This window comes from Bubalus bubalis, chromosome 23, assembly GCF_019923935.1.
Source record: "Bubalus bubalis isolate 160015118507 breed Murrah chromosome 23, NDDB_SH_1, whole genome shotgun sequence".
Taxonomy (NCBI): Eukaryota; Metazoa; Chordata; class Mammalia; order Artiodactyla; family Bovidae; genus Bubalus; species Bubalus bubalis.
In genome coordinates, this window is record NC_059179.1 from 45,405,705 (window position 1) to 45,423,884 (window position 18,180).

Here is an 18,180-nt window from a genome sequence, read left to right on the forward strand (position 1 = left end):
CGGCGGCCGTGAGACCGTCCATCCTCACCGCTCTGCCTACAGGCCGTTCACTGTGCAGCCAGCGATCTTCCCGACGGAAGACGTTACTCTGGCTTAAAACCCTCCAACTGCCTTATATCGCACTTAGGATCAACTCCAAACTCTCTCTGTAGTCCGTCGTAAGCCCTCTGCCTCTCGTACCTGCCTGCTCTCAGCCTCGCCTCCATTCTTCCCTTCCCCGCTTGCTCCAGTCTCAGCGCTCACCTGTCGTGAGAGGTGGCCAGGCTCACTGCAAGGTCTGCACCCGCTGGCTCTGTGCCTCTTCAGTCACGCTTTGCCCTGTGTTTCTAGACTTATTCTCTCTCTGCTGTAACCCGAGTCACGGGCCTTTCTCAGTCATCTACAGAGACCTGCCTTTAGGAGCTATACTCCACACAAAGTTAGGTTAGCAGTAGTATAAGCTGCTTATACTGAAAACGCAAGGAAACCTGCCTGCCACCTGCGCTTCAAGTAGGAATTTAAGAGAAAGCCCTTTTGCTCCACTGCACTCACAGCTCAGGAGCGATCTCGGAGGCGGTCCTGATGTAGTTGTTGTTAGCGATGCTGAATTTATGGAAGAGAACCCACTCGGGCATCTTGCTGGCGACGGAGTAACAGGACAGCGGGTGCAGCTGTGCGACCTGCTTGTGCGTCAGCATCAGGTAGTTGCCCGCCCCGTCCACATCCCGAGCGATCTGAGAGGCAGCGTTTCAGAGGAAAAAAGGTGTGTAAATGTGGAGATGGGTACGGCAAAAATATCATTTTAAAAATTCCAAACTACTTCATAGAGAATAAACTACAGATTGGCTACACATTTTCCATTTTCAGATACAGAAAGTAAGACGTATACATGTTTTGCCCAAAACTTAAGAGCCAGCGATGAGGATGTTGTCGACTAATTTCATCAGTTTCAGGGCAGCATGCCAAAGCAGCACGGCTGCAAAGGTGAATGTTCTAGAGGTCAAGAAATAAAGCTGTTCCCTGCCACATCGTGGACTGCACACGGACGTCCAGCGCTTTACACTTGACGTTTGGCTCATTTAATTCCTCACCATAACCCTGTGACATGTTTCCATACAGATGAGGAAATCCATGCTCAAATGCCAGTGTTCTCACTATGATGTGAAGAATGTATGCATTTCTGTAACAGGCTTTATTAACAGTTCAGAGCAGCCGCCTTAGGCTGCCTTTGCTTCAGGAAAGAAACCGATGGGATGCTGTCTACCTGTCGGGCGCCACATCACCAGTTAAGTGGGAACAGCCAGGTGCCGTGAGGAACTGCAACTGACGTTCAGCCAGGGTGCTGTAAGAGCTCCCTCTGTGATGAGAAAGATCTCCTGTCCGTTCAGACCTTCTAGCTTGAAAGGACGTGTCTTTAAATACTAAACATTCAGTAACATATGAGGGTTTTCACACCAATAAAATAATCACCCCAAGTGAGACTTCTGACAGGATGTCCTGAATATGTGAGATTTCTGTAAAGACCACGCCGCAGCCAGCCTTACCCATTCTTACCTGCATAAAATAACCAGACAGAAGAGCTTTCTTTATGTTCAGAGTGTTCTCCTTTGAGCCAAAGGCAGGTTCTGTATAGGGAAGCTCGATCCGCTTGATGATTTCTAAGAGTTCAGCTCGGATAACCTCTGCCGTCCTGAGTGCTGAGCAGTTGAGGAAGTAATCGTGACACCACTTTTCCACACAGTCTGGGAAGGAAGCAACAAAAGGCTGCTGAGACGTGACCTGTCACAGCTGAGAGCCCAGGCTGGACACGCTCTTATCTCTGTGTCGTCCCCTCTCCTAAAAAGGTCATCCCGTGAGCCGGTGGCAGGAGGCGGTGAGGACAGAGACCTCTGGTGGCTCTGCCAGGTGCAGAGAGAGTGTGGGACCTGCAGCGGCGGCAGGGAGTCCAGGATCCCGCCAGCCGTGTGAAGTGCAGAGCCCTAGCACTGACCCTTAATCTGGACCACGAGAGACAGGAAAGGCTGTCTTAAAGATCAACCTTTTGTCCAGTGTGTGTACAGCCAGGATGTACGTGGCCACATTTAATCAGGCTAGGAGGGAAAAGCTTACAGTATACATCTCTCTGCTCCATGAAAATATCTCACATGTCTTAATTGTAAGAAAAGGATCACTACTAGGCTGACTTGGGAATTAATGTTACAGTTAAGCTCGCCTACCCGAGTTGCAAGTTTTATTAATATATTGAAAGTCAGTCCCCTGCAGCAGTGTAAAGTCCTCTTTCTCTCCATCTGGGATGACGGAAGCTGGACCCGGTTGTGCCTTGGCCTGGGAGCGCACAAGGCCTGGCACGGGGACTGCCGACCTTAGGTGTGGTCCTGTCCACTCCACTCAGGCCTGCCTGGAGCCGTGAAAGCACGCACTTGGTCACGTGATGACCAAGTCATCCAGCCTGCTCTCCAAAGATGCTGCCAAATTCCCTGTGTACCTTGCTGAAAACTATTTCTTCTTAGCGTCAAAAAACTAACTCCCCACTCCGTACCATTTTGCCATTCTGACTGCTGTCATATTTTTCGCTTCACTTCAAGTACTTTTTCGCACCCTCTGTTGGAGCAGAGGAGGCAAGAGAAGCACCGTGGAGAACAAAGGTAAGCCTGATAACCCTCCTTGCAGCCAGTCCTCTGGCCGCTTCCGCATCACTGCGCCGCCCTCTTGGCCCCTGAGATCCCCTTCCTGTCTTTAAGGCTGGAACAGGCGTTTCCCGTGGAGGAGTTTGCCGTTCCCTTACCCCTGTAAGTGGGAACATAAGCCACTGTGGTTCAGACACACCCCGTCCTCTGCCGCAGCTTTTCCATGGGCTACTCTACTCCCCTGAACACCCCTTCTCTCTCCTCCCCTCCTTGGCCAAGCTCCAGTCTCCCTCAGCTCACCGCCTCTTCGTTACTACAACCTGGAGCTGGGGGTGGTGTGCGTGTTTTGTTTTGAGTGATCCACATTCTCTCTCCATCTAGCAGTGAACCTGCTGTGTCAGAAACAGCACAAGGTGCAGCTCTGACTGCTGGGCACCAGGAGGTGGCAGTTCTCTCCTTTCTCCCCAGGCCCGAGAGGGCAGGGCCGTGCTGGGCAAGTCCAGGTCTCCCGTCCCTGTGGCCCCAGCAGGCTCGCTCTGGAGGCTGCAGGCTGAATGCCAGGGTGCGTGGACGCAGGGCCCTGTCTGCGGGAGCAGGAGGGTATCTCTACGGTTAAACCTGTGGGTGCACAAGGAGGGCCTGGAGCGCCGTGCCGCTCAGGGGACCCAGGGGCTTGGGGGAGAGAGGACGTTTGCTGAATCATAACGCAGCTTTATTCTGGGAAGGAGAGGATGACTAGGAGGTGATTTCTGAGAACGCCGAGCCTTCACTTACGCTCAGTGGCGGCGTTCAGAATCGTGTCCTGGTAGGCCTTGTAGATGTTGATGAGGGTGAAGTGATCTCCGTCAGGATGTAAGAACGTCTTCCAGCAAGACAGGGCGGCCTCCTCAGCTCCGCGGGGCAGGTGCAAAAAACAATTAGGAGCTTTAAGACATGAAAAGTCAGAAGGTTGGCGATAATGAGCCATTCCCTTCAGCACAGCAGGTGGAGGGGGCTCACTGCTGCGTGCAGCCCTGCCCCCGTCTCCTGGGAATGACGTGTTTTCCTTGTTTCCTTAGAAATCAGAGCCGCTCGGGGTGAGCTGTCATCGCGCGCGTGTTTCTGTTAGCTTTACTCAGCTGCTTGGCACAGCGGACACCCTGCCTGTGTTACAGTGGGAGCCAGGGGACCTGGGGACTCAGAGGCCCAGGGACAGGACCGGAACCCAGGTTCTGATGCAGCAGAGCCTCTCATTTGTTCTGCCAGTAAAGGAATCTATTCAAACCTATAAACCAAGGTGAATGAGGTGGGAGGAGACAGGAAACACACAACGATCGGCAGGGGTAAGGGTACTTCCAGTGACGAGTGTTTCTTGATCGGTACCCGTTACTTCAGCAAAGGCAAGCTTGGTCACCTGTCTGATTTAAGAAAGTCACTGGGGTTTTACTTAGGTATTTTTCATATTAAGATAATTCTTATGCTTTTCTACCTTTTCAATCTATTTGAATTGAAAATATTTCATTCCCATGTCAATGGATCTCATTTAAATCTATACCTGCTGCAGGACAAAAGAACCATCCTGAAGGAATACCTGTCACCATGGCAGCGATGGTTAGCATTTCATCGACACAGTCAAATTCACAGGATGCTAAGATGGACTTGGAGAGTTGTGGATCAAGAGGGAACTCTGACATGATGATTCCGAATTCAGATAGATTTCCATCATTGTCCAGTGCTGCCAGGTAATCTAAGTCTTCCAAAGCCTGCATCAGACTCTCTGGTGCTGGGGAAGACAAAATTAACAATTAGAAAGTCTCATACCACCAAGATGGGGTAACAGGTACTGGATTTTCCCTCCCACAGAGAACCACCAAATGATAAGCAAAATATGTGAAACAACAGTCTGAGAGACAGAGACCACCAGGCAGTGAATGACAGTGATTCCTGAGAGGGGTCATCACGCAGGAAGCTTTACTGCCCTCAGTTTCCAGGCTGTGATGGTAGGAGGGGAATTGGGGGAGCTGCCGGGTTCCCCACATCATGGAGATGGTGCTGAGGGTCCCTGGAGACTCGGGTGGCCAGAGCTTGAAGGTCAGACTTCCTGAGAGAGCTCTGCAGGAGGACTCAGATGGACGAGGGCCCCTCGCTCAGTCAGCAGGGCCCATAGGAGAAACCACTGCAGGCCAGGAAGGACAGAGGATCCGAGCCTGATGCACCCATGCAGTCTACGACAGGCCCGTTCCCACCAGCCAGGCTGCAAAGCCTCACGGTTCATGGGGCTCTGGGGAGGAAAAAATAACTACGCTCTCCCACCACCCCCCACCCCATAAGCGCAGTTCCAGTGCCACCTACATAATCCTGAAATCAACCCCTGAAAGGATCATCCTGCAGCCCAGGGCAAGCTCGAGAATACTTCTAGGAATACGAAATGTCCAATATCCAACGCAGTAAGACGGACTATGTCTGGCATCCAGTAAAAACCACGAGGTAGGAAAATAGAATCCCACAATAAAGAGAAAAACGCACCAATCAAAGCTGACCCAGAACTCACACAGGTGACAGCACCAGCAGCCAAGGAAGAGGAAGAGCTATTTGCCATTTGTGCATTTAGAGACCCTGAGGCAAGGGTGAGGCCTTGAGAAGTCACAGCCCCCAGGAAGTGACTCCAAACAGATGGGCTCTTTAGAAAAAGTATTTAGTCTAAGGTGCCAAGCAAGCCCTGAAATCAAAAGTAACACCTGACCCGCCCGAGAAGGTGCAAGAGGCAGCAGCAGAATAAGCATCTCTGATTAAACAGGGCAGGAGGGGCTGTGAGTGCAAGCTTAATTACTGAGAGCTGTTTAGAAACCAGTTTCCGTAAGTCAGCAAAGCTTCTTCATCGTAAGTTACAGGATCTCTGGCAACTGTCCCTGTGAGGATTGGGCTGGACAGCCAGCCTCTGTCCCCAGAGGGCACTGCTCCTCATTTTTATACCCTGGAGTTGAGTTGGCTGCACCCAGGGTGACTGGTGGAAATAACATCATAACTCTGCTTCCGGTCCTAACAGCGGAAGGAGACAAGAAGTTCTTGGGGGTTTTATTATGCTAGAAAGGACATGCAGATGGTACAGGTGAAGGAGCACTCATAAAAATAACTGCATAAGGTTTGCTAATATTACATTCTACATCTTGAGCCAGCTCCCCAGTACGGCCCATAAAAATTTAGGTAAAAGAAAAGGGTTTAGAGGAGGATTCTTTACGGCAGTGCTGTTTAAGTGTAATCCGTGGTAGATAACGCTAACAAATGGAATGTCGCTGTTTTAGTGCCAGGCCTCTTCTTTACAACACTGCAAAATCACGCTGCTTTATTCCAAAAGCAATTTCAATATGAACAAAACATCATTTTTATTAAGCTCTACTGCCCACGGCCGCTGTACTCCCTGCAGGATAGCTCACTGCAGGGTCACACGCCTGCCCCCTGCCATCACTCAGAGTCACCTAGAGGGCTACTGACACACTCTTTCCTGCGCCCTCTTCCCACGGAATGCCAATGCTCCAACATGGAATCTGCGTTTTCATACCACAGCACCTGCAGAAAGGCTGCTCACAGACAGGCCGTTTGTCTGGAATAAGGGTTGAGCCCATAGCTGGATGGAGGGCTCAGCGCTGATCCAAAGCAGGAGCGCAGGTCCAATGGGTCCAGGGCTCTGCTGTGTCATTTCTAGAACCAACAGCCTCACATGGCATCTTTCCTATGGCCTTGAAAAGTCTGCCAAGATTTTCAATGTCAAATAGCAGGGTCTCCCCTTCCCTGTCACGGGGAACTCCGCTCAGGTGCTCAGCAGGCGAGAGAAGAATGCAGAGATGGAGACAGGAAGCTGCGTGACTGTGCCGTTCAACCTCTGCCCTCGGGGGTCCCGGAGGCATGGCTTGGGGTCACAGGACACCCTACGTCCTTGTCCCGACACCCTTGGGCTGATGCTAGTCTGAGTGGCATCACTGGCACCACCCGCAGCCAGAAGAATTGTGATGTGTGGACACCATGGCATCAGAAATCCTGTCACAAAGCAAGAGCGAATCGAAGCACCACTGCCTTGGTGGGGGGGACAGCTGTGCTCACCCCGTGCAGGCCCTGTGTTGTGTAGGCGTGTGAATTACACACACGCACACATATGCAGACGGACGTGGAGAAAGACAGCTGGACAGGGCAGGAGGGCCTGGTGGGATTTAGGACTGGGGCCCGGGCATCGTGTGCACCCAAGTAGAGCACCCATGGAGCGGAGAAACGGAAGAATCATGACGGTGGCTGGTTGGGGGTGTAGACTCTCAAGAGTCCGGGGACTCTCAGGCAATGGGAGTAGGAGTTTGACTCTGGAGAGGAAGGGAAGGCCCCTGTCTCACTTAATTTCACCAGGACAGGCTCTTAAGTTCTGGCAGGTGCCAGCCTCCTCCTGTTACGCAGTGCACGCAGCACCTCTGCATAAATGATCTCATTTGCACCTCTTAACCCTCTGTCCGCATGTTACCGATGGGGAAATGGTGAGCGACCTGCACAGCCACAGGGCTCACCAGCCTTGCTGCTCAGCTGTGGGCACAGCCTCTGGACCAGCCTTCCTGCGGCGGCTGTTCCAGCCTGTGCGCCATCGGCACGGCCGCCTCCAGTCTTGTCTCTCTTGGTTCCAAAGCCCAGCTCGGCTCCTGCCCATCTTGGCTCCTCCCAGGGAGCCCAGCGTGGCCTCCCAAGGCCTGGGGATCAGTACCTGTTTTTCACACCATCAAAAGTGCCTCGAGAGGATCTCCTGTAGCCTGGGGCCAATAAGCCTTCTGTGTCAGAGCTCAGGTGGGCGCCACGTGGGTGGTGACAGCTGAGCATGTACTCCACATGCATCATCGTTCTCGGGGGCCACAGAGAGGAAGAAGGTACTGGCCTCTGCGAAGAGACTGCTCTGGTGATGCTCGTGTTCAAATGAACACGCCAAGGCGCCCAGTGGGCAACACGCTCGCCGAATGTCACGCAGCTGGTAACGAGGGCCAGGGTGCTGGGGTGCCTGCAATCCGGGCCGCCTCTGGCCTGGTGTGCCGAGGAAAGCCCCGTTTCCCTCTCTCCCCCAGCTCGAGGAAGGCTGGTGTTCCCGTTCAGCCTCCACCAGCCGGGCCCAAATAACAGATCCTAGTCACTGGACCCACAAAGAGCTGAACGGGTTCTGAGGGCTGAAGGCGCTTCCTTCTGTGTCTTCTAAGCTCTCCCTCAGATTTTCTTTTCATTCTGAAAATGACCTCCTCTCGCTCCCGTGTGCCTCACGACACTGGCTCGCACGGGTTTCGGCACCTTCATGCCTCTTCTCCGCCCTCCTCCCCGCGTCTAGGAACAGCGGTCGGCTGTGTGTGGCCTCGGGCAGATGACGTGTGGCCTCTGTGAATTCAAAAACCGAAGTGGGGCCTCCTGGCAGCACTGGGGTCGAATCCTGGCTGTCTGGGGGCGACCGGCAGCACGCTCCCTGCCGGGGATGGAGGGATCCACGCCAGGCTCCCTCCCATGGCCCGTTTCCCTCCGATCTCTTCACACAGACTGTTAGGTTTTAGCCCCTTTGTAAACTCCAGAGCGGAATCTCGCATTTCCCGCGATGAAGGACCCACCACTTCTCGGGTGCATTCACCAACCAGGCTCCTCGGATGGAAGAGAAAACTGCCGAGCGTCTTGACTCCCTGACTCACAGGCTGAGAAGTCCCAGCCTCATCCCCACAGGTCAAGGGTCTGGATGCGTCTTCAGGGCCCTGACCCAACCCTGCCCTTTCCGCCTTCCCCCGTCTCTGAGACGGCCCTGTCTCATCCCGAATGCCATGTCTGGCAAGTCTGCATTTGGGTCCACTCTTCACAGATGGTTCCAATGCCAGTCGTCTGGCCTCCAGCAAAACGAGCTCTGAGGCCAGATACCAAGGTGATGTCTGGCGTGGGCCTGGGCTCGGCAAGCTTGTCCCCGCCCGTGCTGACGGCGCTCCCCTGCCTTCCCAGAGGGAAGATGCCTAGAACCACCTCAAGTGGTCGGCTGGCCCTGGACTCCCTGACCTGGATCAACAGGGACTTCGTCCTCCACTCACCATGGAGGTCAGTCCTCAGCACCAGGGAAGAAAACGAGGGATTTTAAGAGAGCTGTGCCAAGGGACCCTGGAGGAGGGCATGGCAACCCACTCCAGTGTTCTTGCCTGGAGAATCCCTACGGACCGAGGCGCCTGGTGGGCTGTAGTCCATCGGATTGCAGAGTCGGACATGACTGAGCGACTAAGCACGCACACACACACAGGCCAAGGGAACTGGATGAATAGCCCAGTGGCGCCACATCCACTTCCATGGCCCGCGAGTCCCGTGGAGGGCGGCCGCTCGGCTGCATCTGCGCGTCTCATTCCCGGCGGCCTTAGACGCAGCAGCTGCCACCGCCCTCTTTTTTTCCCCTTTCACAACGATGAGTCAGAGTTAGTCCACAGTTGTATTTCCCCAAAGCACAGCAGAAACAGTTACATGCGTACTGCCAGGAGACAAGAATAAATCGTTTCCCTCGCCCTTTTGTTCCCAGCTCTCTGCTCTAGGCCCCACGCACGGAGTGAGCAGCAGCGGGTGACCACGAGAAACACAGCAGTTCCTCTGCACTCTGGCTGTGCTGTGCCATTTGCTTTTTAAAATCCTGGACGTTACAAGGCCTGCTCTTCTTCTCTCATCATGCTGGTCCACCAAGTAACTACTGGAATGAAAACAAGATGCCAGGCAATCAACGTGAAAGAAAAGAAAGTGAAGCCGCTCAGTCGTGTCCGGCTCTCTGTGACCCCATGGACTGTAGTCCACCAGTCTCCTCAGTCCATGGAATTTTCCAGGCACGAGTACTGGAGTGGGTTGCCATTTCCTCCTCTGGGGGATCTTCCCGACCCAGGCATCAAACCTGGGTCTCCCCTGGACTGCAGGCAGATGCTTTACCGTCTGAGCCACCAGAGAAGCCCAGCATAAGCAGTTTTCAAAAATAAAACCTGTTTCTTCAGGGGGTGGTGTCTGGAGTGATGACTGGCTGGCTGGGGTCTCCAGGGAGAGACTGGAGAAATGGATGTGAGTGACCCACCCCCACCTTCCAGACTCCTTTTCCCTCAGGGACCAGAGCGAGACCCAAGGGCAGGGGGAGCTTCACCATTTGCGAGGTAAGGGCTCATGGCTAAAGGAATCCTGGTTTCCCAGCCTTTCTGGATCTGATCACCCACCCCCCAGGGCCCCAGCCTGTCCCCTCCAACCACTGCTGTAGAAGAAAAACACATTCTGAGTTTGCTTGCTTACATTTGCTTATACACGTTTTACAACCTTCCTGTGACTGCTTCTTTCCTCAGAGCTACCATTGCAAGGTACGTTTATCACTAATGTATCTATCACTTCAGCTAGTAAGGAAGGGCCCAGGCCTAATGAACCTCTTCTCAGATGGGGAAGCTCTGTGCCAAACCAAGCTGGCTGATACCCTCAGGGTCAAGCCTCAGGCTTGGGACCGCATGGCTGTTATCCCGGTGATGTGCTAATTTTCCCAAGAACCTGAATGCCAAGGCCTTCTTTACATGTGTTCCATGTAGGCCTCTCTCTCCTGCATGCCTGAGCTTCTGCTGGAGAACAGCAACCCTTTTCCTGCAAGAACAGACGGCTCCCAGGGAGGAGATGGCTACAGAGGAGGAAGGAGGTCTGTCTTGGACGAGACAAGGAGCTCACCCGGTCCCTCTCCTGGGGATCCCACTGCTCCTCTAGGGAGGAGTCTGTTGAAAACCTTAGATTGCAAGGGTGCACAAAGTAACTGGTCTTCCAAGTCTTTACTGGGAGAGTTTCAATATTAAACCCCCTATGGTTCTAGCTAGGGAAGGTCTCAGCGCCACCCCAGCTTCCAATGTCCTGGCCACCTGTCTCCCTGTGTCTCTGTGTCTGATGGCGACAACTTTCCAGTGTCAGGACGGGTATTTCCTAGAGGGTGCTTTTTTTTTTTTTTTTTTTTTTTTTTACAAAATTTTTAGATGACTTCGGAGAATGTTTACCTCTAGTGGAGACAATGCTTCAGGACAAAACAAAGCCCCGGGCTGCTTGCTCTGCCAGGGGGCCACCCACTCTTAGGACGGGGGTGGGCAGGAGCTAAATGGGCAGGGCTGCAGCCAGGAGCCCTGCCGGGCCGCGCCCGCACCTACCGGGTCTGTTCATGAAGTCACAGTGGCCCAGGCCCGCGATGTCCACTCTCTTCATGAAGAGCACCATGCTCGTGAGGTTGGCTTCCTGCATCTCTGCTGGCTTCAGCGGCCTCATGTCCCTGGAGGCAAATTCTTCGGAGTACAGACAGAAGAGTTTTCCTGGAAGGAACCGGGCAAAGACGGGGCTGACGTGTCTGGGGCGCCAGCAGACGGGAACCGCCGTGCGTGGCTCCGGGGCCCGCGGGGCTACCTGAGGGGGAGGCGCCGAGGATCTGCTTGCGGGTCTCGGCCTGGCTCTGGCTGATGGGCTGCGTGACGAGTGAGTCTGCTCTGATCCTGGGGTTGTACACCTTTGAACGGAAGGACAGCGGCTTGAGCGTCGGCTCACTCAAGACCCCGAGGGCTCGCTCGTCCTGAAGTGACTGCTGTTTGCAGCACCTGACTTCATGAACTGCTCTGCTGCTGACTCATTCCTTTTGTACGATATTCGCTATTGTTTCACTTGCCTTGAAATGGAAACTGCAAGAGCTTTGATAAATGAATTTAAGGGCTGTCTGCTTTCACTGTGGCTTCTATAAATATGAGGGCTCTGCATCGTCTGCTGAAACATGGATGCCGCTTCTCAAAGCGCCACGCTGCCCGATGGGGACAGATACTCACGTGCCCCGTGGACAAAAGGATGATCCTCTGACAGTGCCGCGTTTCCTCAAGCTTCTATTCAAGCGGACTGTGACCCCCACGGTCTCACCTCTATAATGCACGCTGGGCCTTCCCGGTCCGATAGGCTAATATAAAGCTACAGACGGCACTGACAGTGATTCTTCTCAGGGCCAAGTTTAAAGGTAAGTGATAAGCCTGGGTTCTCTGAATGGTGGATTAATTCTGCAAGGTCAAGCCAAACTGATCCCAAGGAAACCTCCTAATGGCTGGAATGGCTCTGTCAGAGTAATCAAGGATACTTAGGAGACCCGTAGTCTCCTACGGGGATAAAAGTGACACAGCACCTCATGACAGTAAACGGAGCAATACTCAGGGCAGGTTCTTTTCAGTTTACAGGTTAGGACTTCTGAAACCCCACTGTCTTTGAGAGCTTGAGCCATCCTATTTCCGTTTTTCCTAATTTTTAAGGACAGTGATTAAAAGCATACATTTTAAAATTTAGGATGGAATTTTACCATGTCAATGATAAAGCCAAAATTTTCTAAAATAAAAGTCAGTGTACTTGCAACTAATCTCTAGTAAATTACCTGGGAGAAGATGCTATTACTCTGATAAAGAGGCTACCAAAAACACCTAAGACATGTATGGAAGCAAAGATTAGCTTGGGAGTCAAGTAATTTGCGTTAGTAGTTGTGTTTCCTTAAAACTTTTTCCGTTAGCACCTCAGTCAATTTAATTTTCCAGACAACCCACCTGCTAACGAAAGGCACTCAACCTGTGCTTAGGACTCTGGTTACCGCATGCAACAGAGCTTCTCTGCACACATGGCCAGACACAGAGGAGTCCCCAGATCGCAAAGTGATAGGAACCCAAGACAACGGTCAGCAGTCTGATAACTGCCCTACTCAGTTTAGGCAATTTACCTACTCAATAATAATTACCTTTCTTCTCTCCACACCCACATCAATAACAAACTTGACTGTGTTGCTGCAGATCAGAGATTCTCCGGAGCTAGCCGTTAACACCACTCGTCTCTGATAAACTGGGCATCTTTTTTCTGTTTCGTCATTTGGCTTGAACAGTGCACATTTCTCTTTTGGATACAAAGGAACAACTACCAGCTCTCCAAGATCTGGGTTTAAGTTAGATCCTTCTTGGCAGACAATTTCATAGGCTTTTTCAATATCCTAAAGTAAAACAAGAACATCATCCATGAGAATAAAGTACATTATAAACAACTTGGTCCATATTACATAGAACATAGGCAAAATAAGGACCTACTGAACAGCACAGGGACCTCTGCTCAATGTTACGTGGCAGCCTGGATGGGAGGGCAGTTCAGGGGAAAATGGATACATGGATTTGTATGGCTAAGTCCCTTTTCTGTCCACCTGAAACCATCACAATTTTGTTAATCGGCTATACTCCAATACAAAAGTTTAAAAAATAAAAAAATATTTTTAAAAATATGGCAAAAGCTGCATAATGTATTCATGGAAAGAAATATTTGTTGTCTATAGGTATCATCAAATTCAAAAAGAAGATATAACTGTGTAAGAACATTTCTTTGGGGAAGTTAAATATAATTTATAAATGATTTCATTGCTTTTAGTCCAAAATGGCTTTCCTTTTGTGAAATGTACTGTCTTTGCCTTCACGCATTTCTCTAGCTTAAGGCAGTTTCTCACCTCTGTTAACAATGACAGGGCAACAAAAGTTATTTTCAGATCGGTGAGGATGCACCACTGTGCTCTGATGGTGGCAGAACTAAGAACTGTAAAGCAATCTCTAGGTTTCCAATAGAAGCAAATATACATACACGTCCCATAATCAGGACTTTAATCTGGGTCATTCTGAAAATGATTACCCACTAGCACTTAGCATTTTAAAAACAGAAATGCAATGAAGCAGGCAGGAAATATTCACTGTTATTTATATATTTGCAAGATTTAGGAATTTAGAAATACTCTTTAAAAATGTTTCATTATCAAATACATTGAAAAAGAGTAAATTATGTGCCCTAAAACTATAAACAAGTGTATTACTGCAAAATGCTCAAAAAGCAAGACATTTTACACAGTACTTTTTTATTAAATTTTTCTCAAATCACAACCAGATTTCTACAACCTCATATAAGAAAGATGTTACAATGTAATTCTTACACCTTTTAAATTTGTTTCCAAAATTTGTTTTTTTTTTAAGGGTCTAACTCCAGATGGAGGAAGTCAGTCAGTTCAGTCTCTCAGTTGTCTGACTCTTTGCCAACCCATGAACCGCAGCACGCCAGGCCTCCCTGTCCATCACCAACTCCGGAATTTACTCAAACTCATGTCCATTGAGTCAGTGATGCCATCCAACCATCTCATTCTCTCTCGTCTCCTTCTCCTCCCACCTTCAATCCTTCTCAGCATCAGGGTCTTTTCAAATGAGTCAGTTCTTTGCATCAGGTGACCAAAGTATTGGAGTTTTAGCTTCAACAGGAAGCCCCATTTCATTTTATTAGATTAGATTTCACTAAAAGTCTAAGTAAAACAATGCCTTCTGTGACTTTTATAAAGATTTGAGGCTCCTGTCCAGCGCTCCAGCTCATCTTTCCTTCCCTCCACACCACCTGTCAGATGGGACTTAACTAACTCAAGGCCTTCGCAGGCGGACAGATCTGCCTGGAAAGTAGCAAGACCTGGGGTGACCTATTACCCCAGAGACCCCAAGGAAGCAGGGCAGAGGCTGTGGCCCACACTGCAGTCACCTGGGCACCTCCTCCTGCTCACACTTCCCTTTCCTATGGAGCTGGTCTACTTGGGGCAGGTGTTTTTTTTTTTTTTTTTTAACCAAGCAAAGAGCAGGACTACTGAGTGTAAAGAATGAAAGCTTGCCAGCTGGAATAATCAGAATAAAGCTATTTATTCCAATTTTTTTTTTTTTTAATCATTCTAATCATGTCACATTTTCAGTGAGGCAAGCTTAGAGATTTGCAGAAAGGAGAGTAAGTCCTTGATCTGTGTCTCCCTGCACGTGGCTGCTGCCCAGGCCTCACAGGGACCTGGTACGTTCCTCCTGGTGGGGAGGTGGCAACCTTGGCACACACAGCTACCCGAGCTGGAAGAGGAGGCTCCATTCCAGCAGCCCACTCACAAGTGTCCAATCAAATAAACCTTCAAACTGCACTGCCATAGTTCTCTTTCTCTGAGAATCGAGGCCTGTCATTTTTCATTTGCTTCCAGCTGCTAAAACTTCAGTTATAACAGGATTCTAATGTTGAATTTTGTTCCAAATGGGGAGGAAAAAGAATTTTAAAATATCTTCAAAAAGAAATCAAAAGCAGAGCAAAACAGAAACATTACTGTATCTACTTTAGATTCCTCAAGCTCAGATGACAAAAAGCTTGGAGGTCATATCTTCATAATTTTTAAAAAGTGCCTAAGATACTCATCTGGTGCGTCAAACTGTCTACTCATTTCCTTCTTGTTCAAGGTGTTCAGAGCATTTACGTCCGCAGGGCTTTCCCATCACACCTGCAACAATGGTGGGAGACGCAGCCCCCTGCGCTGAAGGAAGACATCCAGCCCCAGAGGAAAGGGCCGTGACCAGGTGGGATATTTTCCAGGAAAACCTTCCACCCAAGAGCACCTTCGTGTGACAGCTTCAGGTTGCATGACCGCCTGGCTAGACGGTCTCATTTGTCTTTATTATTGTTTTCCAGTTAATCTACTTCACTTTTTCTTCAAGTTAAAAGATGGTAAAGTGGTTAGGAGCAACACCCTGTAAACATGCAGGCCTCCGTGTCTCGACTGAGCCCAAGACACAGGGAGTGCCTGGCTCGCGGGTGTTAACTCACAGTACGCGAGGGGCTAGGCCAGTGGTTAGGGAAGACGGGAGGCCCCTGACGTTCACTGAAGCAAAACGACTGAGGGAATCTCTGCACTTTAAAATGGATTTCTTAAGAGAAAAAAAACCAACAAGTAATACACTTCTGTTAGACTGCTTGGCTTTGTTTTCATATGACATTGGGTTTGCTGTGGCAGATTCTAAAGCTGTGTATCAAAATCAAGAAAGATTCAAACAGAAAGGGGAAAGGTGGTCAGTAGCTGTTAACATGGATTTCAGGGCAAGACAAAATTTTCCAAAAGACAAATTCTGAGACCATAGCAGAGTATCTTATGCCAGTTAATCCTGACATGAGGAGTAAAAAGGAAAAAAGAAAAGTCCATCAGGATACTGAGCTGTGTTCAGCTTGTCAGGGAATAGATGCAGAAAAGAAACCGAGGTAACAGCTGTGGGATTTGGGGCTGGGCTGCGAGGAAGATCGCTGGCTCCCAGAGAAGGCATGCTCTAGCTGCAGGACAGCTGTCCTGCCGCCCACCAGTCACCTGCTGGACGAGGAGGAGATCCCCCAGAGACCCCCGTGCTCCACTCGGCCACAGCAGCAGCCGCTGCCAGGACGAGTGAGTCCTCATGCTCAGAGGCTCAGATTGCAAACTCTGCCCTGCGCCTTCCCTGCACTACCACGTGTATGACTTTAAGACTCTGCAGGATGGACGGTTTCTTAAGGAGACGTCTTTCCGGTATGACTTCCAAGAAGATTCTATACCCTTCTAAGCCCTGTGGATTTTACAGCTTCTACTACTATCCTACGTAGAAATGCATCTTCTGAAGTCTGACAATTAAAAAGTCATTATGACATTACTTATAGCTTCTATGAAAGAATCAAATACTACCCCCAACTCTCTTATGAGCTTTATTTTTCAAAAATCCATTTGAGAATTTTTGGTTACCCTGAAGATGACTACTCACCCTATCAGTCTTAATTATACTGCCCCCGTCCCCAGCATTGAGACATATGCCTTCTTTTCACCTGGCAACTCTAACTTTCTAATATCTTAGACTCTTTAATTCCGCCCTACCTCCCTTCCTGAGGCTTTACCCAGTTACACTGAAAACCTCTGTTCTCAGAAATCCTTTCCCTGTCTCCTTAATCATTTTATTTCTTCCTGCAGGACTTTCTTGAATATCTCGAATCATGCAGGATTAGGGAATGATAACAGAATACATCACTGCAGCAGGCAGATTTACTACTCAAGAAACTGTATAAGCTATACATGAAACACATAAATATGCTGTAGTTTATCACATACTGTAGATTCTGAATTACTTTCTTTACAGAAACAGATAAAATTTACATTGTGAGAAAACTGTCTAAAGGTCTCAAAGCTAAAGGCTCAGTCATCCTTCATGCTGACTATGAAGCAGAACAAATACTCCTGAAGGCATTTCAGAAAGCGTGTGCACACTGAAGGCGCTGATGGAGAGACGAGGTGCTTCTTTGTTCAGCGGGTGGCTCAGCCAGTAGCAAGCAGCTTCCTTTTGGTTTTTGTTTAATCACTGGAATCGTCATGGTCTAAAAGGCAGGGCTTTTACTCGGAGTGAAATGACGGGCAGGGAGGAAAAGGCCAGGCAGTCAGTCTCTAAGAAGAAAGTCTAACTGTTAAGATTCCAGACGTTTTTAGATTTGGCCCTCAGAGCAGTGGGAGAGAGAGAAGCAGGGTCAGGTTAACTGCGTTTAGACAAATGCAACCCCAAGCAGACCCTGACTGTCTGAAAGCAGTAACAGACGCTCAGGTGTACATGTCCAGTTGTGCTTCTGGAAAGGCAGTTTCGAGTGAAGCATTTTCTCATTCATCTTTTTAAGAAAAGTGTAGGGAGACAGCCCTCTGGGTGTGCCGTAAACTCTAGTGCTCTGCCTAATTCTCCACTGACTATTGTAGGAACACTTCCTGATTCTCTGCCAAGCGCTTAGGATACGTTCTGCATCTCCAGCACCTGTTCCTGCCATGAGGGGGGCAGCCGTACCGGTGTGGCCCCTCTGCTGAGAGGGTTCATGGCGAGCCTCTGGGGCAGCCCAGGATCCCGCTGCCCAGGGGGCAGGAACACTCTGGAGATCACCCCACAAGCTCCTCGGACTCCCCCCTCCCCCTCCTCATTCTGTGTTTCAGAACAATTCCTGCTTTTAGAGGCATTTCCCTGTTCACCCTTCAAGCACAGGCTTTATTTACTCTTTATCGAACCTTCTTCCGAAGTATAGAGAAATGAGGTGTGATGGAACCAAATATTTAAACAGCTAATTAGCAAACTGAAACCTGTATGTTATTCAAAGCTTCCCAGCAAGGTTCAAAGGCTCCCAGTAAGTAACCTTATTGCTCTGGTACGTTAGACTATTACTCACTTACTTGTTCACAGGCCAGAAAGACAACGATGTCACCCTTCTCACCCGAGTGGTGAATTTCAAAGATAAGGCGTAAAATAGACTCAAAAGACTCCTTCTGAGCCCCACTAAGATACACAACCTCCACGGGGTGCTTGTTTTTCACTTGGATGAGAGGCACGTTTCCATAGTAAGAACTGAGTTTGTTGATCAGGTGAGGTGAGGAGTTAATTATGAGCTTCAGTTCCGGTCTTGCTAGTAACACATCTTTAAGAAGTCCAAGTAACACGTCAGTTGCGATGCTTCTTTCATGAACATCATCTAAGATGATGACCCCATAGCTGCCCAAAAAGGGATTGGACATCATTTCTCTTTGCAACATATCATCAGTACAGTACCTACAAAGAGGACACATTAACATTAGAATGCGCTCATGAAAAAGATCATACAAGAAACTCCGGACATAAGCCACAAAAATGCCTGTCTAGCATCCTTTTGTCTAAATCGGGAGCTTAAAATCTTGATCGGGGCCAAGATTCCTTTAAGCTGATAAAATCTA

At 49.6% G+C, this 18,180-nt stretch overlaps 1 protein-coding gene and 1 long non-coding RNA gene across 4 annotated transcripts in view; one reads left to right on the forward strand and one right to left on the reverse strand.

The window, feature by feature from the left end:
• Positions 1 to 18,180, reverse strand: part of DHX32 (DEAH-box helicase 32 (putative)) — a 52,779-nt gene that overhangs the window by 936 nt on the left and 33,663 nt on the right. For 2 of the 3 annotated variants that reach the window (XM_006080436.3, XM_025273895.2), the window contains exons 4-11: positions 17,647 to 18,019; positions 12,361 to 12,606; positions 11,010 to 11,109; positions 10,760 to 10,918; positions 4,177 to 4,368; positions 3,381 to 3,530; positions 1,534 to 1,721; positions 532 to 713 (exon numbers count right to left, since the gene is read on the reverse strand). In XM_006080436.3, coding sequence (XP_006080498.2) covers positions 532 to 713; positions 1,534 to 1,721; positions 3,381 to 3,530; positions 4,177 to 4,368; positions 10,760 to 10,918; positions 11,010 to 11,109; positions 12,361 to 12,606; positions 17,647 to 18,019 — 1,590 coding nt within the window. The remainder of the gene's footprint in view (positions 1 to 531; positions 714 to 1,533; positions 1,722 to 3,380; positions 3,531 to 4,176; positions 4,369 to 10,759; positions 10,919 to 11,009; positions 11,110 to 12,360; positions 12,607 to 17,646; positions 18,020 to 18,180) is intronic. The other variant, XM_025273896.2, reaches the window with a different exon arrangement.
• On the forward strand, positions 1,715 to 9,426 carry LOC123331450. The gene is made up of 3 exons (XR_006548098.1): positions 1,715 to 2,624; positions 4,150 to 8,669; positions 9,136 to 9,426. It is a non-coding gene; the product is annotated as an uncharacterized LOC123331450 (long non-coding RNA).